The sequence below is a fragment of the Protopterus annectens genome, chromosome 4.part1, assembly GCF_019279795.1.
Source record: "Protopterus annectens isolate FY-2018-M chromosome 4.part1, PAN1.0, whole genome shotgun sequence".
NCBI classification, from domain to species: Eukaryota; Metazoa; Chordata; order Ceratodontiformes; family Protopteridae; genus Protopterus; species Protopterus annectens.
Genome location: NC_056734.1, coordinates 443,391,445 through 443,414,443, shown reverse-complemented (window position 1 = coordinate 443,414,443; position 22,999 = coordinate 443,391,445). Strand labels below are relative to the sequence as shown.

Sequence of the window (22,999 nt, the reverse complement as noted above, 5' to 3'; positions counted from 1 at the left end):
GTACTGCCTGCCTTTGCTGCTATTTAGCAAACTAAAACCAAATGTAGCTTAGCATCTAAATGCTCACTGTTGTCATACATGGTGAATATGTTATATGATGCAGAAAAGCAGTATTTATTGTACGTAAATGCCTAGCATAGTCCACATTGCAGTTCTGTTTTAATACATTGCTTCAAACAAGTTTATGGCAAAGTAAACAAATTTGCTTGGGAGTACAATCAGTACAGTAATACTCAGTATTTCATCTATGATAAATGACACTTGTATATAAAATAATGACCCTTGCATATAAAAATAATGGCTACTTTAATCTCACTGAGCAGGTTAGAAGCTAGGGCTACTAAATACTATAGACTCCATTTTGTTAACTGCTCAGGCCTTCTTGAGTGGATGCACTCCAAGGAGACTTCTGCATACAGGCTAATACCATTGTTTCTTGATTCAGGTTACCTGCGTGTTTGGGTGTGCCACTCCTCAAAAAAAATATATATATATATTAAAAGTATGCCAGACTTCTTCTTTCGGCTTTTCCCGGTTAGGGGTCACCACAGCGGATCACCTGTCTGCTCATGATTAGCAGTGGAGTTTTACGGCGTCAAGTTGCCAGCCCATCGCCCAGCCTTCCACAGGCACACACATGCACACTCAAACCTAGGGCCAATTTTAGCGTCTCCAATCCACCTACAGCATGTCTTTGGGATGTGGGAGGAAACTGGAGCACCCAGAGGAAACCCACGCGACCACAGGGAGGACATGCAGACTCCGCACAGAAGGCACCTCAACCAAGGATCGAACCACAGAACCTCTTGCTGTGAGGCGGCAACGCTAACCGCTGCACCACCACGACTGCCTATTCAAAGTATACCAAACTAAAAAGTACTAAACAAGCAAAGAAAAAAATCATCTATAAGATAATAAAGCATAAGCTACAATGAATAATTTCCATGATGCATTCATATAATTTTGCATACACTAGTCTGGTCATGTGCTGTGGCAACACCTAACCGGGAAAAGCCGAAAGAAGAAGAAGTCTGGTCATGATATTTAGTATGTAAAACAATGGCTACATACAATGCAGGTGGCTGATGTTTACCAGCAGAGTGCCCCTGTCCTTTAGCACTTACACACACTAACAAACATTGCATTACCCTGAGGCAGACTTAGAAGCAATGGTTTACTAAACTGTAATAAAGTTAAACTGCAGGAATCCATTTCAGTTTAACCTTCTGTTTAGCTGCAAGTCTTGTAAGTCGTTTATGCAGGAGTATGCATGCCTGTCATTTTGCTATACATGTCTGTAAAGTGATTGCTCATTCACTGTACTGAGGTGCATAGCTCTGCAATTATCCCTTGGGGGGAAAAACTAAGGAGTCAGTGTAAAACTATACAAAAACAATGATTAGCTGGTCTTTTACAATAAAATCATTCAGTCAGTTTATGGAATGCCTTTTGGCTTTTTTGCCCTGTAGTCCATCTCAGTCCATTTACATCTAGCCCCCCACGTTACTACCATTATACTTCCTGTGATATCAAACTAAAGTTATTTTAAACCACAGCACAAATGAATCCTACAAACATAAACTAGAACCAACTGTACCTCATTCTGTCATTGAAAACTGCCCTGTCTTTTTACAGACCCAAAACACACCAAAAATCCTGAATAAACTGTATAAATCAAATAATGATGGTTCCAAGTCGCCAAGGATGATACAAAAATTCTTTATTCCAACAGTAAATGGTAAGCGCTTTCGTCTACCAATATAGACTTCATCAGACAAATTTGTAATGGCACCACTACTATATTTATAGAACCCTTAATTGTCTTAATCAAACAATGACATTGAAAAATTATTTAAAAAGACTTCTAAACCAAGTTAATTAATTGATCCTTCACACTAAAAGTAACAGTATTAATAAAATTAAAACACTTCTATATAAACTTTAACAAAATTTTTTATACATAAACAATAAAATTATAACCTTAATAAAATTACTTATAGCAAAAAACTTGTTGTATGTATGTTTGTATATATGTATTACTTTTAATAATTATGAACAAAAATAAAAATAAAAATAAAAAAATAAATAAAAAACAATAAAAAATAAAAATAATAGTTTTTTGCTATAAGTAATTTTATTAAGGTTATAATTTTATTGTTTATGTATAAAAAATTTTGTTAAAGTTTATATAGAAGTGTTTTAATTTTATTAATACTGTTACTGCACCTTTTAGTGTGAAGGATCAATTAATTAACTTGGTTTAGAAGTCTTTTTAAATAATTTTTCAATTTCATTGTTTGATTAAGACAATTAAGGGTTCTATAAATATAGTAGTGGTGCCATTACAAATTTGTCTGATGAAGTCTATATTGGTAGACGAAAGCGCTTACCATTTACTGTTGGAATAAAGAGTTTTTGTATCATCCTTGGCGACTTGGAACCATCATTATTTGATTTTTACAGACCCAGTCAACATAGTACAACAAAGTGTACTCCTCCACAAAGAAACATGATATGCAGTGCAATTTGCTGTGTCTCTTCCTACCAAGGCAGTACTCATTCAAGCTGCCAAATAAGGTAAATGTATCCCCGAACTTGTGATGTGCCAAGGCAGAGACCACAGATTAACCAGTAATTCAAGTACAATCTAACTAGACTAACCACAGTGAATTAGTCTTCTGTAAATCATCTTCAGAACAAACATTCAACTACTGATTTATTTATAGGTAATTATATTTTCCAATTTTCAGAGTCAGTTATCTCTGCCATACATCACAACAAAGACAATGATCCTTTTATGATCCAACAAAGCTGCATCTTAAAATACCTTATCTGTTCAGAACTTTCACAAGAAATCTACTCACACCTGTCACTTTATCTCACTAAAACCTGTAGTACATCAGCCCATGCATACACACAACCTAAATCTCAAGGCAAAGAAGAAACATCACATCTGTAAAGCAAAGAATTCATCTGTTGCAATTAGCCTGTTGGCCAGTAGGGACATCCGTCCCAAATTTAGACTACGAGTAATAAGAACATTATTCTCACCAATTAAACCTATCCTGCTCATCCACCTTTAACATGAAACTTGTATGTATTAACTGTCATAGTATGTGTTATGAATTCCACCTCCTGAACCCCTGAACATATCACTGCAAACCAGACAGTCTGAAAACTACTGATACCTGGTTAAAATGTCCATTTAAAAATATTGTGATTGTCCTTCCAGGTTACAGTTTGTACAGGTGTGACAGAATGAGATAGGTACCATATACTGAATATCTCCTGAATTGCTGTCCCCTCTATTCCAGCTCCTTAAAATGACATTTCCCACAAAGCTGCACATTAAATTGCAATACTGAAAGACCACAGTAGTATGACTATTTTTGTTCACTCTTGCAGAATAATGCTATTTTCCCCTCATGGTTGTGTAACAATGGAATAACTTTGATAATGTTGCAGGGTTTTGAAGAGGTCTGCACAGTGGCTTGTCTTCTGCAAATATTTTTCTTCTTATCCACAGGTTATTTTGATTTATCACTTTTGTTAAAAATGAGTGTTCCTTCAAAGTTTCATAGTGGATATTAAACAGAATGCATATGGAAGCGGGTGGTGTTGTCATTTATCAACCAATACCCTAAGTGCAGCAAGTAATACAGTATGTGTTTTTATACCTGTTGCCCCTTTGCACCACCTTACCCAAGCGTGTTAACCCTAATGCTGCGTGCCACTAACCTCAAACCCAGAATTATAGCTAGGTCATCCTTTGTCTTGAGTACTCCATACTAGTGCCTCCTCAACTTAAAGTTCCTGTCTTCAAGCTTGAAGACAACAAAAGAAAAAAAAAAAACTTCTGCTTCTCTAAACAATAGTAACAAGCAGTTTGCTAAACTTAAGTCACCACACACTGTTTCAGCTGTAACAATAACTGCTGTATCAGCATTGTTTAATGAAGCTGATGTCAAGCGTTTCATATAGAAATGTCAGTACTGTGCTTACGAGCCATCAGTACTTGCTGATCGCATCCGCTGACAGCTTTTGTGCCTGGGGCACATCCAAGTGATGCCTCCAGGTGCATCTGCAGTTAACTCCTACTGACGAGTGTAGGTGTCAAATATTGTTTGTTCATATTTGCATCAGTAATTCAAAAACCATGGTATGGACAAGGTTTTAAAAGATTTCATCTTAAAGCTTACACAATGGCAAACTCAACTGAATTAATATTTGACTTCTGTCTAGTGCAGGTAAATATACATTAACTGTTGTTTTTATGATATTAATTCATGTAGATATAGTTTACACATTTCTAAATATCTCAGCAACAAAGTAACACAGACAGAACTCCTAAGCCTTATATGAAAGCTATCAGCTAGATGAATAAAATGCTACTGATAGTATATGTGTAACTTGAGTAGTTGCTGAGATATTCTAAGTTGTTTACAAAATATTAGAAATGTAATAGTTATTGTGTTTACTGTGACATAAAATTCAGTTTAAGAAAGAATACTACCACTATAAAAACAGTTTGTGCTGAAGAGTTTGCCATTTATACTGCTTTCATAACCCCTATGATTCCAGAGATATGAACATTTATTTGAAATGTGGGGAGATAATTTGATTCTGTCAAAAGACTTAGGCTCCGCCCATTGGAATTTACAGTGCAAACTTCCTGAGCTTCACTGGAGTGAATGAGTTAAACCCTTTCCCTTAACAGTACCACTACACTAGACAATCAGACACTAGACCTGTACATAACATAAATGGCACAACACTAAAGTGGTCATCTTACCTAGTCCTTACTCTAACCCTAACCAGCAAACACCTGCACACACACCCCCACCCCAAGTATAAAAACTTTTGGAATATCTCAGTTTCAACATTTATGTATACCCCCACTTATCATACTCTACACACACCCAAGCTTCAACATTCCACCATTTGATAAACTTAACAGTCAGTAATGAATGCTGCTGCTATAAAAAACACTTCAGCTGTTGGGAGAAGGAAACAGGACTCTGAAAGAAAGGTGAAGTATATGTCTACTTATTTAATTTCCTAATACCCCTTCATTTTTCCATTTTTCCTCCTACTTTATGTTTGTGCACTCTCCCACACAGCACCTGCTTTGAAAGCCACTACATGCATGCAGCTTGGAAGAGCTAAGTGTACATCCCTAGTCAGTGAGCTTCACTCTACACTCTATACACCTGACTCTCCAGTCGATGTTGGTATCACAAACAACTGAACTGTTCCCTCCCAGCATGGGTGAATTGGTGTTGGCTGCTCCCTTCTACACTCCAAGGCAATCTCTTCCAGTGCCCAGGTCACTAAGCAATCCCAGATTGTTTGGTACAGTTCATTATCCCACAGGGCCACCGACCCATCATTGGATTAGCAAATGGAGAACATCAGTTAGGTCTCTACAAATATGTGAGCTACTGATAGTTGGTAACAGTACTTGGGCCACAAAATGGCTGTTTAAGTTTGGGTTGGTGGGTGTTTGATACTATGCATAGGCTACACTTATGTGCATGGAATATTTTTATTTCCTAATCAGGTAACTAACATTGGGACACAGGGGCCTGTTTTCTGTCATAACCCAGTTCTTTAAAAACTTGAAGCTACAGCTTTAGATGAAAATAAATAGTAAACAATGAAAAACTGGTTATGCAGATAGCATATACTTGGGTGCAGATCAGTATAATTAAAAATAGTTCACCAGGAGTCACCAAAAATCAAATGACTTAATCACTGTACTCTTCTGCACAATCAAGAATGAGCTAAATGTATCAGTTTAAGATAACTTTATGATGCTTTCACCACCGCAAATGTTTTTGTCCATTGTAGCCAGATACTGGTCAGAACTGTTAGTAAATTCAGGTAGCCAGTGTTTGTTTTATATATTTGAAGGCAGGGAGTTCTGCACGTTAGGTTCTTCAAGGCTAAATGCTATGAGAAGTGCTGTACTTTAAGGACTTGAATGCTAAATTCTTTGCTGCTGAATTTTAGGGAGTGCTGTGATACGCTGAGATGGCTTTGCGGTACAGACCTTAGCACTGCTGCCTCATATTGGCTGGTGTCAATTTGGTTCCTAGCTGGAATCCCTTGTGTGCTTAATTTGTTTGTCCATCCTATATCCACATGGATTTTCTGTGGGTCCTCCAGTTTCTTCCCCCATCCCAAGGATATGCTAGGTGAACTGACAATTATGTTAATTGCCCCTCTGTTTCTGCCTAAATAGGCTCTAGTTTCCCCCTGTTGTTGACTAGGATAAGTCAGTATTAGGCAATGATTTAATGAATGAATATGGTATTTTAAGGCAAAAAACAGAAAATTATGGAACAAAGTAATATATAAATGTTATAAATGTTTGACCAACAAGAGTGGCACAGAGATTTAAGTTTAGTCATTTATGTATTAGTGCAATTAATAACATAGTTAGCTGTCTGGATAAAGCGAAGGTGGGTGATATTCTGCACTGGATGGCAATATTCTAATCCATGTAACTGTAAGACAAATCTACATTTTACTCTGCTCCACATGAGAACTGAATGTTTTAAGATGGAATAGATATCACTGGAGCAGAGTTATAATGTTTATATCTAATACATGGATGGCACAGTAGTGCAGCAGTAGCATTGTCACCTTACAACAAGACGTCCAGTTCGATTCTCTGATGGAGTGCCTTCTGTGTGGACTCTTCATGTCCTTCCTGCATTCGTGAGGGTTTTCTCCAGGTGCTCCGGTTTGCTCCTATGTCATAAAGGCATGCTTCTGAAGCATTTCTCCCTGGGCCTCTGCTAAAAATTGGCCTTGTTCCAAGTCGGACATTCCTGGTAAACAAATGTTAAATAAAGAAATAATATTATTTAATAACAACAAAGAATTGTAATATGTGCCCTTTTGGATAACCACAGCCACGGAATGGACATTTTTGACATTTCATGTATATAGTAGGATAGCAGGATACTGTTTTGTGCCCCACCTTCTGCAGTATTAAGGCACTCAGGCATGCAGTAAGATAAGGAACTATTTAATGCATCTATGTTTTTCAGGAAAGCACTATCACTGCTTGTAATATCCACCCCTGTAATACCAATAAGTGACTAAAATGATAAATAACAAACAACTAGTAGATAAACCTCTGTAAGGGAAAAAAAACAGGTTCCGCAAAAATGGACTCAAAATTGTACATTGAGTTGCTAAGCGCACCTCATATAATTGTGCATTTTCATTTTAAAAAAATTAAGTCCGTACTGACTGTAGATGTATGCTGTCATATATTGAGATTTGATGCCTGTTTTGAATTTTAGTAAATCATAGTCAGTTAAAACTGTTTCCAACCATTCTGTTTAGCTGTGCCATCAAAGTCCCAAGCTTGTGTATGTACCTAATGTCTAGTAGTTTTAGATAAGGGCATAAATGGGAAGGAGTCTGATCAGCTCAGTGTCAGGCCAAGGAAGCAAAAGTGCTGACAAATAAAACAAAAAAGGGGGCTTTCCTGTCATTATCTGGTCATTCTTTTACTCTCCATGTATGCCAACAGGTTACGGTTTTGTAGCATATGATACCAGAGTCGATCATTTTAAGGAAAGTTTAAACTAGTATTGCCTTTAAGTGTAGACTAAGGTACTATAAACTATAGTTTAGACTCTTTAATGCAATGCTTTCCTTTTCTTCTTTTTTCTGGTGTTGTTCAAGGCTGTGGTAAGTTTTCCTTCATTTTGCTTGTTTCCTGTCCTAATGGTTTGTAACTCCTCTAACTATCCTGCATCACCTTTGTCTGTAATACTTCGTCAAATTCTTTTATAATCTGAAAACAAATATCTGTGTTCAAACACTTACCTTAATGCACTAAAATACCTTTAATTAATGACATTACTTACTCATACTGATATTAACTTTCTCAGACACTGAAACAGAGTACTTAACCTAATGTTTAATAGTTTTCATTTCATATAAAACTAAAAGCTGCAATGCAAGTTACACTGTGAAATATCTTACAAAAAGTTACTGAATTCTCTTTTGGGTTACTCTTATTTGATATCTTCTTTGTAGGTTGTTTTACTTTAGATCTGCACTGACATGAAGTAATAATTGGAATACATCTTTGGAACATATATTGATATTTTCTACTAGTTTTGTTAAGTCACCCAGTAAGGTTAATAAATTGTGGAACACCTTAACCATCACAAATCTGATATATCTCAAGGTCTGGCTAGGCCTCCTTATATCTATACAGATGAGTGTGTGTGCATCTGTGTCTGAGAGTGTGTGTGTTTAATACATATATATCTACATATGTGTATATATATATATATATATATATGTGTGTGTGTGTGTGTGTGTGCATATATATATATATATATATATATATATATATATATATATATATATATATATATATATATATATATATATATATGTATGTACACAAACACACATATACATACACATTCCAAACACAGAAACATGTGTGTATGTATACACGGCTGTATCCATATGTGTATATATGTATGAGTGTGCGCATATATTTATATAGAAATGTATATCTATATATATATCTATATCTATATATATCTATATATATATATATATATATATATATATATATATATATATACTGTGCCACACTCACACACACTCCCACATAAAAATGTATATATAATTTATGTATATTTAGTGTTCTGTATGTGTGTATATATGTGCATAATTTTATATATATATATATATATATATATATATATATATATGTATGTATATATATATATATATATATATATATATATATATATATATATATATATAAAGATATAGATATAATTAAATATCTATATATCTATATATATCTATATATCTTTAATAATATCTTTATAATTTATTTTTTTATAATATCTTTGCAGTAAACCAAGCCCATACTAGTTCTTAGTATTATCCAATCCCAAAAAGAACAACCTAGCGAGGGGATATCTAACCCCAAAAGAACAATGTATGTTAGCCAAACTCTAAGCTATAATTTGTCCTAACGACTTTGCTAGCATGTTATTAATGTACAGTATAATGAACTGTAGTATTCTACATTTGCTAGAGCATGGTAGTTTATGATAGTATGTAAATTGCTTTTTTCTTTTTCTTTTTTGTTCATCTTAAACTCTATTTTGTAACTATCTGTCATTGTAACTCTGTTGGAGCTTTTCTCCCCGGGCCTCCGCTGAAAATGGACATGTATCCAGTCGGACTATCCCAGTCAACAAATGTAAAATAAATAAATAAATAATTATATATGTATATATATATATATATATATATATATATGTGTGTGTGTGTGTGTGTGTGTGTGTACATATATATATATATATATATATATATATATATATATATATATATACATATATGCATATATATATAAATATATATATATATATATATATATATATATATACAGCTCTAGTTTACAAGATCGAAATACCAGTAGACTGACTTTTAAAACACGGAGACCACAACACCGAATGGTTATAATACGGACAATTAAATCCCCGGCTGTCACAAAAATGAATCTGTAAAATGCGACTTACCTCTCATTCAATACAATTATGAAAGTAAGAACTCATGCTGTATAAATAGTGCACTATCACTTTAAATCTCCTTACTACATACCTAACTCTTGCCTAAACCCTGCCCACTAACCAATAGCTGTGTACTTATAAAAGATTCCACTGACTATTCATGAAGATATCTACATCAACCACATGAATATTCACTGGAGATTCAAGTCAGTTATTTCAATTATTTAATTTTTTATTTTTACATTTTTGCTGGGGGGTGCTATGCACCCCCAACCCCCTGCAAATAAATATACCAACTGCGAGAGCGCACTACAGTATGAAAATGGCAAATTTCCTGTTCTTCTCAGCTGGAAGGAAACATTAATCCCAGAAGATACTCCCATTCATACACAGACTGACCAGGGAGGCACTGTTCTAATACAGTGATGGTACATTGACCTCCCTCCACCACAGCAGGATTATACACTAAAGAAACAGATTATAAACAACTCACCAGAAGCTAAATTAATACATCAACGACCAACACTTTATTGCCTTCTTCTTAGTTATAGTTATAGTTAAGTAAACATTTACAACATGAACGGACACATCACACTAAACATTTGCCAGTGTTTTTGACTTACTTAACATGTACTAAAACAAAATGTAAACCAAATAAACAAATAAAAATAAGAAATAACTCGGTATAAAAAACAAACTTCCTTTATTGAACAATAATCCAGTAAGCGCTTTCATCTCCCAACACTGAGACTTCATCAGACTGAATTGCATATTGAATACATTCAATTGAAATACTTAAACCAACTTGCCACATGACTTTCAGAGGTCAGTGCCTTAACCCCTTTCTACTCAAATACACCACAAAATCCTCTCAGCTATTTAAACCTGGAGAGTGGCAAGCATTGAGTCTAACCTGCTGTGAATACTCAAGCCACCCAAATTCTTCCTCTGCATTAAATAGTGTTTCATAACCAGTAATAACTCCTAGCACAATAAATTTAAAATCAATAGGGCAATTCCCCATTTTATAATGTTTACCCATAGCATTATTTTCATTGCCAATCTCTACTGCCCTTTTGTGCTCATACATTCTTCTGTATAATTCTCTACTGGTACGTCCTACATAAAATGCCCCACATAGTTTAAAAATAATTAGATAAATCACATATTTGGATTTGCACGTATAAATGTTGTTGATATTGATTTTAAAATTACTAACAATAATTTCATTAATTCCTTCGTAAATTTTTGCATACTGCCACTGCTTGCATTTGTTCGTCTGACACTAAAATGATTCTGAAAAAAATTCTTGAAACTTTTCCCTCTTTTGTACACAAACCTAGGACCATATCCCACACCATATGCAATATGCAATTCAGTCTGATGAAGTCTCAGTGTTGGGAGACAAAAGCGCTTACTGGATTATTGTTCAATAAAGGAAGTTTTGTCTTTATACTGAGTTTTTTTTATTTTTATTTGTTTATTTGGTTTACGTTTTGTTTTAGTTCATTTATTTTTGACGTTTTACTATAAGCCAAGCTGCATCTAGCTCTTTAGCCGTTCTGACTGGGTTTACTCTACATGATAGCCCCAGTGTATCTATAGTACTTAATCAAGAAGGTATGGCGAGCAGCTTAACATCAAGAAATGGAAATTTGGTGAAAGGAACTAGTGAGGTATTATCTAATCGTTTAGCCCCACCAGCAGACCCTTTTTCTGCTTCAAACAATGCAGTGAACTCTAAGAACTATTCTTTTGATGCCATTGAGTCCTTTAAGGAGCTTGAAAGAGACCTTATCAAATTAAAGCATTTACAGTGGGATGTATTATACTTTGACTGCTGTTTGTGAGTCAAAAGAGTGCCGAAAGGGCTCAGGATAACAAAAATGCCAAATGGTAATGATTTGTCCAAAGAGTTCATAGACAAATGGGTCGAACTTAACCAAAAAGTGGGGCTACAATATGTTGAAATGTTGTCCAGTTGGAACAAGCAAAAAAATAGAACAAGTCAACAACAAGATTAATGCTAGTTTCTTCTCACTTAAGGATAAATTAACTGCAGACAACTTTGATACCAGATATGGTTTAATTCAGGACAAACTGATTAAAGAAAATGATTTTTTGTCAAAACGAAAAATCAAAAAGTTCCAAAGAGATGTTAAGGAGTATGAAGAAGGAGTGGCTTATATAAGAGTGACAGCCAAACCTACAAAAGCAAGGTATGGTGAAGCCAGCCCAGGTACAGGAAATAACATCACAATGAATGCTGCCATTGATGAAGAAGGAGGGCCAAGACGCTCAGAGCATTTAGCACAATGAGGTCAGCACTTGGAGACAAATGTTGAATGCAAGCCTTATCCTGATAACACCAATGGAAATTTTCAGTTGAGTAAAAACTATACAGAATGTACAAGTTTATCAAAAGGGGCCGAATGGCCACAGAACTTGGGTGGAGGTGACTGCAATGAACTCAGGAGGTCAGAACAAGTCTTTCTGGAAGAAGCCGTAGAATAAGTGGAGGAAATGATTCCTCCTTCAGGTACTTTTGACTCTAGACAGAATGTTTGCAGTTTTAAATTATTAATTTGTCATCTCAACCTTTAGATGCCGCTACTTGTGGCATTTTAAATAGGGGCTGGAATTTTGTTCTGGCTGGAAGAGCTAACAAGTCCGATATTATTAATGAATTGAGAGACTTCACCAGGAAGTTAAACTTCAAATTGTTATTTAAGAATAATGATAATAATGCTTGCAATGAGACCCAGCACATATAATCCCCCACTGAGAAAAGAACTGGAAATCTTTTTAACAATGTCTGAGCTACAAATAATTGAACTGTTGGACAATCAGAGTTCTTTCAAATATTATAATATGATAGCGAATGAACGTAAATTGGGTACTTTTCCGTTATCGGGGCAACGCTTATAACACAGTAGCACATATACGCAAGTATCGAAAAAGCCTTTCATTGCTTCAGTTGTCAAGACCTTGCACTGAATTCATACAGGTCAGAGGAAAGAAAGAAAAAAAAAAAGTCTGATTGTTAATGTAGTATACAGGTTACTTCTACATTTTTATTTCGGTCATCTTTGTGTGTACATTTTACATTGTGTTTTACTAGCAAACTGTAGAAGTACTACGAAATAAAAAAGTGATTTACAATGGATATCATCCGTACCTGATTTTCATTATTTTTGTAAGTAATAACTGTAAGCTCTGAAGAAACATTCATGTGACTCACTTGCTGAACTTTATACTGACCGTGCCTTAGTCTTGCATGTCTCTAGTATACTAGAAATGTATAAACACTATGATCTTACGTGCTTTTTGACAAAGCATACATTTTCAGTGTATGCAATTGTTAATGTATCTGTCAAGTATGTTCTCCCTCCTGCGATCTCTTTAGTCCCATTATGCCAGCATTTTTGAATTCTGCCTTAAAAGACTGCAGAGTTAGTGACACCTACTGACCATAACAAAAAAAAATCAATTCTTCTCGAAATGTTCGGAAGAGGAGTGTAAAGTACCTATACCGTTATTATTATACCGTTATTATTTCTAAAGGAAATAAGGTAGTGAAGCAGTTGGTGCACGAATTCTGTCAATAATGGAGTGCTAAACTAGTAAACTGTTAAAGTATCTAGGTTAATAAAATGATCTACCTATTTACAAAATGCCTAATTTTTAATAGTTTACAGCTGCAGTGGACAACTGAAGCCCATTTTCCCTCATGAGTGAATTACAAAAAAAATGAAGGTGAAGACACATCCAAAATAAAAATATGTTTGTCTTACAAAGTGCCTTATGTAATCTCAGGGCTAACTGCTGTGTGATCATTGAGTGCGCCTACTAGCACGTTGTAAGTGTTGCCCCAATAACAGAAAAGTACTGTAAATTGTTTTACGATTTAATTAATGATGAAAAAGTACTAATCTGCAAAGCTGATAAGGGCAATTCTTTGGTTGTACTTGACAGAAAATTGAACAAAAACTGTGTCAAATGTTGGCTGATGTAGTTTTTTATGAAAAGGTATCTTTCAACAAAGTGAAAAGTCTTATGCTTTTACTGATGCTCTGATTGAGGAATGGTTCTACACAGGTAGAATAACTGAAGAAATCAAGAACTATATTAACAACAAGTCCCCCAAATTTAGTAGGATTTTTGGTCTTCCAAAAATCCACAAAGATTTGGATAACCCGCCTTTTAAACCCATTGTAGCCAGTGAGGGCACAAAAACAGAGGTAATTTCCATTTTTGTTGAAAAACATTTACAAAAGGTGGCAGTGAAAAGTAATTCTTACATCAGAGATATTTTTGATTTTATTCAAAACATTAAGGAAGTGAATGTTTTGGACTCAGATTTACTGGTCACCTTAGATATAAAATCTTTATACACAGTAATTCCCAATGAAGAGGGGATGGAAGTGGTCAGGTTGGAGTTGCTAGCCTCAGGACTTTTTTCCAAGAACATGATTAGCTTGTTAATGGAAATGTTAGATGTTATTCTTTGTTATAACTTTTTTAAGTTTAACGAAGACATTTACCATAAAAAATGGAGTGGCAATGGGTGCAGTGATGGCACCAAGTTATGCCAATATTTTCATGAATGGCTGGGAAAGAATGCACATTCTAGTTGACAAGTTTACTGACAATATTATTTGTTACAAACATTTTATTGATGAACTTTTTATTGTGTGAAGAGGGGGAAATGATTCCCTCAGAGTTTTTATAAAACACATTAATAGTATCAGTACTTATTTACAGTTTACATCAGTCTGGGATGAGATGTAACATTATTTAAAGACAAAGGCAAGTTGTCAACTAAAATTAACAAAAAGAATGTGCAGAATAATGCATACTTGCATTTTTCTAGTATGCATTCTATGAATATCAAAGAAAATATAGTAAAGGGACACTTAATGAGGGTTAATCAATTAACTACCAATGATGCAAATTTTTATAGTGAAAGTGAAAATTTGTGTTGTAAATTTGTAGCCAGACGTTATTCCAAGCAATTGGTTAGAAACAATCTTGAGGAGATCAGTGAGGTTAGGAAGAATGTCAATTTTCTTTTCAAAGAAAATGTTAAAAAAGATTATAAGACTGCTATGCAACTTTCCAGTAGTGTTGACTCAGCAGCAATAAAACGCATTATTAACAACAATTGGAAAACATTAAAAAGCAGTGAAGAGGTTTACAAAGCAGTGGGAGATGGTCCTAGGTTTGTGTACAAAAGAGGGAAAAGTTTCAAGAATTTTTTTTCAAAATCAGTTGAGTGTCAAACAAACAAATGCAAGCAGTGACAGTATGCAGAAATATTATGCATGTAATTTTTGTGATTTAATTTACGAAGGAATTAATGAAATTATTGTTAGTAATTTTAAAATCAATATCAACAACATTTATACGTGCAAATCCAAATATGTGATTTATCTAATTATTTTTAGACTATGTGGGGCATTTTATGTAGGACGTACCAGTAGAGAATTATACAGAAGAATGTATGAGCACAAAAGGGCAGTAGAGATTGGCAATGAAAATAATGCTATGGGTAAACATTATAAAATGGGGAATTGCCCTATTGATTTTAAATGTATTGTGCTAGGAGCTATTACTGATTATGAAACACTATTTAATGCAGAGGAAGAACTTGGGTGGCTTGTGTATTCGTGGCAGGTTAGACTCAATGCTTGTCACCCTTCAGGGTTAAATAGCCGAGAGGATTTTGTGGCGTATTTGAGAAGGAAGGGGTTAAGGCATTGACCTCTGAAAGTCATGTCACAAGTTGGATTAAATATTTAAATTGAATGTATTCAATATGCAATTCAGTCTGATGAAGTCTCAGTGTTGGGAGAAGAAAGCGCTTACAGGATTATTGTTCAATAAAGGAAGTTTGTTTTTTATACTGAGTTTTTTCTTACTTAGCATGTAGTCAGTGTACTGCACATAAATAACTTCAGTTGAATTCATTAGCAAAGTCTACATTTTGAACTTTCAGTCTTGTAAAAGTTAGTATAGTGAAGTTTTGATCATATAAAACTTCGACATTGTAGTCTTCGTATTGTGGGTTTCAGGATTGTAGTATTACAATCTTGAAAAGTAGACCCATATACACACACACACACACACACACATATATATATATATATATATATATATATATATATATATATACATATCTATGTATATATATATATATATATATATATATATATATATATATGTATATATACACATCTATGTATATATACATATCTATCAAAACATATGCACATACACATACCCACACACCCACTTGTACGTGAATACATCTTGTCTGTCTAAAATGTAATAAATGAAATATGTGATACTGGGGGTTTTGGGAATGAATCTTAAAATGTATGGTGCAACCACTTACAATAAACCAAGTTTGCATACCCCAAAGTACAAAGTGTTTCATTTCATATATCCCAGACCCTGTATAGTCCATTTATATATTTTTTATCATTTCTTTTTCATTTCATTTTAACAGTACAGTTTTGGACTTTTTGGTGTAAGTATACTTTTGCAATAATGTTATTTGGTTTTCTGACCAGAAGATGCAGAGTGATATCAGGTTACCCTAAATCAGGTTTAACTTTCAATCTGTTTCAGTATATGAGCAGAGGTTAGTCTATTTGAGGTAAGCTTTCTGAATATCTCATATTCTGTTTTTATAATTATCAGCATATTAATTGTTGTCTGTATTTTATCTATATTTCATAATATTAGTGCAGTTTAGCTTATTTCTTAATGTTTTAACAATCATTACACATGCATTATGATTGGCTATTTTTTTATTTTTATACATTATTTTTATTAAATCGGCTTATTATTTTAGATTTTTTATTGACATAGTTTTGTGTTTTGACTGTGATCTAGTTGGGAGATGCTTTGTTGATTAGCAGGGTATATCGTACCCATGTGTGAATGTTTCAGTACACAGTATGACCTGGATCATTTTATATGGCTATTAAGACCTACTTGTATTAAGGAAACATTTAATTCTCACGTAATATGACTACAATGATAGTAAAGAACATTTCTCAAAGACTTCATTGGCTTATAAGACTAAAAATGCACAGACTTATTTTAGGATGATAGTCCAGACTGATCTTATTAAAGTAACAATCGATATTTGAATGTTACCCAAATATTAAATTAACCGATCTTAAACATACTGAATCAGACATCAAGGTTGAAGCAAGCAAAAAGTATACTGTGAGGAATGATTGTATAAAAAATGTCAACTAAGAATGTTGTCTACACAGAACTGTTTTCAAAATAAGTCAATAATGATGATCTATAGGGAATGGGATAATCATATTTGGTCTGTCACTTTGATTCAGTTTTAAGTAAATGCTGATTAGCTGACTCCATTGAACTGGTTTAAAAGCACAGCTATGAATGATGCTGGGGGGGCTGACCCTGCCACCACTGCATGCTTCTTTTACTCCCTTAACAAATAATTAAACCTATGGTGATATTATGCACCCTCACAGTAAGTTAAAAATGTTGTGTTTTTGAACGTGAAATGGGTTCTTATGAGAAGAAGCTACACTTCATGGCACCATTCAAAACCACAACAACGAGTCAACTTAAGGAGGAGAAAACATTAAGTTAATGTTACCAACATTCACACAGAACCCAAAGGCATGTTCTACCACCCACCTGTGATACATATTACACTATGTCTTAGAGGAATACCCTAATGTTGGCTATAAAAGTATAAGGAATGTACAAAATTAGTCCCATTATTGTTCTTTTCATTAGTGCAGAGAAAAGGAAAAAGTATCATTTACATCTGTGATTCAGTCACTAAACTAACACCACTACAACACAGCAGTAGTCGTACCACAGGGCACAAACTTCAGTAGATGCAGTGCCGCTCAAACACCAGGAAGAAGTACAGAACTAACTCAACACACAAGCCACCCTGGTTGAATCATAAGCTGTATAACAGAAGGAAGAAAATCATGGCAAAAATTAGGAGGTATTGCATCCAGCTAGATAAAAGCACTCTCAACAAACTAAACCAACAACTCAAAGGACAAATAAAGTCTAGCATAACCAAATTTGAGGTAAATTTGGCCTTCCAGGCCAAGGACAACTACAACGCATTTTTTAGCTATGTCCACAACTTCAAAAGCAACACACAATTGTGTGCAGAACTCATTGTAAATGGAGCCACCTATACTGAGCCAAAGGATATAGCAAACCTTCTGCCTGATAAATTCAGCTCTGACTTTACCCCTCTCTCCCCCTCAACCTTCCCTCAGGAACTATCATCAAATATAACTCCCCCTACTGTCACTAGGGAACAGGTCTTTAATGCTGTCTCTAAGGCCAAGAACACTGCATCAATGGGCCCAGACAGTATTCCAAGATGCCTTCTAAACAACATGAAACATGACCTATCAGGCACTCTGGAATTGTTATTTAACTGTAGCCTCCAAACAGGCTACATGCCTCATGAATAGAGAACAGCAAAAGTCATCTCTCTGCACAAAGCTGGGCCACCTACAGACCCATAAGTCTCATTATTCTCATATGCAATGCCATGGAATGAATTATCATGGAAATTATCAGAAATGACATAGGAAACCTCCAAACACTGGACCCAACCCAGCTGGATTTCGTCAAGGACAGAGTATGCCTACTCAGCCTGGTGGAGTTCTTTTTGAAGGTCACCAAAGCAATGGCTGAAGGCAAAATTATTCACACTGCCTACCTTGACCTGGCCAGACCATTTGACACAATACCCCACTCAGGCATTGTTGAAAAATTTAAGAGGTTACGTACAAACCCTTATGTCACCTGATGGATAACTAGCTGACTCACAGACAGGACCCAGAAAGTTAAAATTGGGGAGTCCAGCTCTATAAAGAGGCCAGTCACAAGCAGAGTACCTTAGGGAACAATCTTGGGACCACTCCTTTTTGGCAGTAACATCTCTGAAATCAAAACCATTGTCAATGGCCTCTGGCTGTCTAAATTTGCAGATGATTTCAAATTAGGAGCTGTCACTGAATCTCCCACCAACACATATGTTCTGAAGGGAGGGCTGACGCAGACAAATAATTGGTGTCAGAGCCATGGACTAAAACTAACTTCTAAGAAATGTGTAATAGTATCCTTTGGGAAGTCTCCCATCCCAGGTACTTATCATATTGACAGCACACCCCTAAGAGTTCACCCAGTAGTCAAGGACTTCGAGACACACATAGACAGTAATCTAACCATTGACCATCATGTGTCTACAGTAGTGAGGAAAAATCATTCTATGTTGTGCAACGTATAAACAAAGGTATGTCATCTAGGTCTAAGGAAGTCATTGTTCCACTGTATTTAGCATTCATCAGACCTATCATTGAGTACAGTGCCACTTTTGGTATGTACCTAGCCAGGCATATCCACCAACTGCAACTTCCACAGAAGTTCTTTACTAAAAGAATACAAGTAACATGTCCTGTGCAGACCGCCTCAAGGTCCTATCCCTGTAAGCTGTCTCCTACAGGCGTTGAGGGGGATCTATGCTTGGCATATAATACATTGTCAGATCCCATCCTGATTAACCTCCTGCATATCTGTAAAACAAACAGCACAAGAATGACCCATTCTAAAGACGTAAACCTTGCAAGCAATATAAATATGACCTGCTGAAGAGACAGGTATGTATCCCAGAGACTACACCCTTTCTGGAACAGGCTCCCCATTTATGTGAAGCAGAGTTTGTCCCTAAACCAATTCCAGTGTAACTTGGACAATTGGATGGGGAACAGAAAATTCATCCCTGGTTTGGTACCTATGTCTCTAATGGACCCAGGCAACCTGTAAATGGTTCATCTCCCAGACCCCTGCTTGTAAATGTATCATCTCAATGTCCAAAGAAAGTTCCGTGCTATAGCTAAAGTCCCACCAGACAACAAAATACAAAGTCCAAAAAGAAAGAATGGCAGGACACTGCTGGATTTACTCCTCCTTTTATTAAAACACAAAAATTAGCCAAGGATAAGCGCTTTCGGATAGATAACCCTTCATCAGATAGAGAGAACAAACATTTCCATCAATTTAAACTAAAAATCAACCAATGAACAATCAGTAAACTACCCGCCTTTTTTGTAGGGCGGGCTTCAGAGGTACCATGTCATTCAACCCTGGGCTCCTATGATCCATCAGTTCCAATATCCATTTGGATTCAAGAGATTCTGTTAATAGCTTAATGTCACCTCCCCTGTTGTTTAACCTTACATTAACCACTGCCCTAAACCTGAAAGTGTGTGTAGGGTTCAATTCAATGTGTCTGTATAGGGCATTGTGTACGTCCTTGTTCCTTATACTGGATAGATGTTGCAATATCCTAATTTTGAACATGTTGTTGGTTTTTCCCATGTAGAAACTTGAACACTGCATACATTCTGCCAGATAACCCATATTGTTGGTCCTACAAGTGGCTCTGGCTTTGAGATTGTACGTCTTACCAGTAGCAGGGTGTGTAAAGACTGTATCCTTATTAATAAGGGGGCATGCTTTGCAAAAGCCACAGGGGACACTGCCAGCTCTATCCTTAAGAAAGTTTGATGTAGTTGCAATTTTCTCAGTGCATAGAATATCTTTCAGGTTTTTCTTTCTCCTGTAGCTAAAACTGGGTCTGGCTCCAATAAAACCCTTCAATTTATTGTCACTCCTTAGAATGTTCCAATTTTTAGAAACTATGTTTTTTATATCACCTATATTACTACTGTAGGTGAAGAATAATTTTGGATCCTTGGATACATATCTAGTAGAGGCATATTCCTTATCCTCACCTATCCTATGTCTAAGCCATGGTTTATATTTGTTATCCCTTTTTCGTTTGCTGTCACTTATGATATCACTTATTGTTCCCTCTTTATAGCCCCTATCTTGTAAACAATGCTTTAAAACATTCACCTCATTCTCATATTGTGTATCTTCCAAGCATAGTCTGGATATTCTACCAACCTGGCCTTGGATGATGTTGGGGAACATATAACGAGGGTGCATGCTATCATAACATTACAAACTGTTCTTCCAACAGTCCTTCCTATATAATTTGGAAGAAAAGCCAGCACTGGTCTGTGTGATACTAACATCAAGAAAGTCTATCCATGTGTCTGAATAATTCAATTTAAATCTAAGGAAGGACTTAGTCAAGTGTAAATAACTCACAAAATCCTCCAGCAAATCTATGCCCCCCTTCCAGAAGAAAAAAACATCATCAACAAAGCGAGTATACATATGGACATATTGCATCCATTCTTGGTTATTGAAAATAGCATCCCTTTCCCAAAACCAAAGGACCAGGTTGGCATATGTATTAGCACAGGGGGTGCACATAGCTACCCCCTGTGCTTGTCTAAAGGTCTGCTTAGCCCCTATGAATACATTGTTCTCCAAAACCATAGTTAGCAATGTCCTAATCAAAGTTATTTTCCTTCCATCCTCACCCAGATCCCTCAGAACCTCACCTATGACATGGATGCCATAGTCATTGCTAATCACAGTAAAGAGATTATGAACATCCAATGTCACCATTAAAAGATCTTCCTGGGGTTTGCTGTTATTAACCTCCTCTACTCTCCTTAAAAAGTCACCCGTATCTTTAAGCACAGTCACAATCTCTTTACTGCCATTCTTTCTTTTTGGACTAAATGTATCATCTCCCAAGCCCTGCTTACACTTATCAAGGATACAAGAACTTGTCAGAGATTTGGAATGCATGGCTAGGCTTAAAAAAGGCCCTTGTGGCTGTTAATCTAGTAAACAGCTATGAACCTATGAATACTTCAGAATCCAAAAAAACAAATAATGAAAAAAGTAATGATATTATAAAAAAATGTTAAAACAAAATACATGACATTGGTAGTTTTGAGCTTTTCGTCAAATAATAATGATGTCCTTCATGAGGCTTATTTAATGAATAAGCTGTTAAACACCATTTAAATACTTTACCTCATTACATCTGAGTGACGCCTCCAGGTGCATCTGCAGTTAACTCCTGCTCATGCTTCTAAGCATCAAATATTGTTTGCTCATATTTGCATTAATAATTCCAAAACAATGCTACGTACAAGGTTTTAAGAGATTTCATCTTAAAAGCTTGCACAATAGCAAACTCGACTACATTAATATTTGATCTCTGTCTTGTGGAGGTAAATAGATATTAACTGTTGTTTTTTTATGATATTAATTTATATAGATATCATTTTTACATTTTTCTAAATATCTCAACAACCAAGTAGCACAGATAGAACTCCTTAGCCTCATATGAAAGCTCTCAGCTAGATAGGGTTGCCACCTTTCGTTGTGGCTAAAACTGGAGTAAGGCCACACCCCTCGCATCACCAGTATCCATGCCCACCCCATCCTTTCTCCTGCCCACACTCTGCCCCTTTTGTGATGCCACTGTGACATCATCAGGTGGGGAATGCTTTCTTTTTCTGTTCCTAATACCTGCTTTCGGTTAATTTACTATGTTTTTCTGCAAAAAAGCATAGTAAATCAGCCAATTTACAAACTCCAATAGTCTGTTTCCTTTTTTGAAACGGAATACTGGAGTTTGTACAGTGTTTTCCAGACTACCTGAAAATCAGTTTGATTTCCGGATAGTCCGGAAAAAAAAAGGGGTGGCAGCACTACAGCTAGATGAATAAAATGCTGCTGACAGTATGTGTGTAACTTGAGTGGTTGCTGAGATATTGTAAGTTGTTTGCAAAATATTACAAATGTAATAATTACTGTGTTTACTGTGACTTATAAAATTCAGTTTAAGACCTAGAACCTAAAGAATACTACCACTTTAAAAATAGTTTGCGCTGAAGAGTTTGCAATTTATACTTCTTTCATAACCCCTATGGTTCCATAGATATGAACATTTGTTTGAAATGTGAAGACACAATTTAATTCTGTGAAAAGACTTAGGCAACTCCCATTGGAAGTTACAGTGCAAACTTCCTGAACGCCAATGGAGTGAATGAGTTAATACAAAAAATATTGGTGCTAGTTAATAAATTATGAATTCCATAACAAACATCTGTTATGTTTTAAAGTATTTAAATTGTGTTTAACAGTTGTATTATTCAATTAGGCTAGGTAGACAGTACTGTCAGTGCCTACCTTCCCACTATGGGACTGACCATCAGGTCATGGACGACATTTGTTTGGATGGGGGTACCATATGGAAGCTTGTCAATTTGTGTCACCTCCATGTGTAGTTTAGGAGGATGTGCGGTCTGCCTCTCTCACTGGACACTATAGTATGTGTAACTGTAACCATCGTTGTTCTACAGACCTTTCAGTGATCTGCAGAGAACATGCTACAAATACTTCAGTGCTAGCCTTGCATATCCTATACCACTTCTGCAACATTATGCTTCATCTTGTGGAAGAGC

The 22,999-nt window shown here is 35.5% G+C and overlaps 1 protein-coding gene across 7 annotated transcripts in view; it reads left to right on the top strand.

Moving 5' to 3' along the window:
- Positions 1–22,999, top strand: part of DOCK10 (dedicator of cytokinesis 10) — a 2,344,342-nt gene that overhangs the window by 2,156,412 nt on the left and 164,931 nt on the right. For 5 of the 7 annotated variants that reach the window (XM_044070265.1, XM_044070268.1, XM_044070267.1 and 2 more), the window contains one exon: positions 7,705–7,710. The exons of the other annotated variants lie outside the window; for them this stretch is intronic. In XM_044070265.1, the coding sequence (XP_043926200.1) occupies positions 7,705–7,710 (6 nt within the window). The remainder of the gene's footprint in view (positions 1–7,704; positions 7,711–22,999) is intronic. 7 annotated transcript variants of the gene reach the window in all.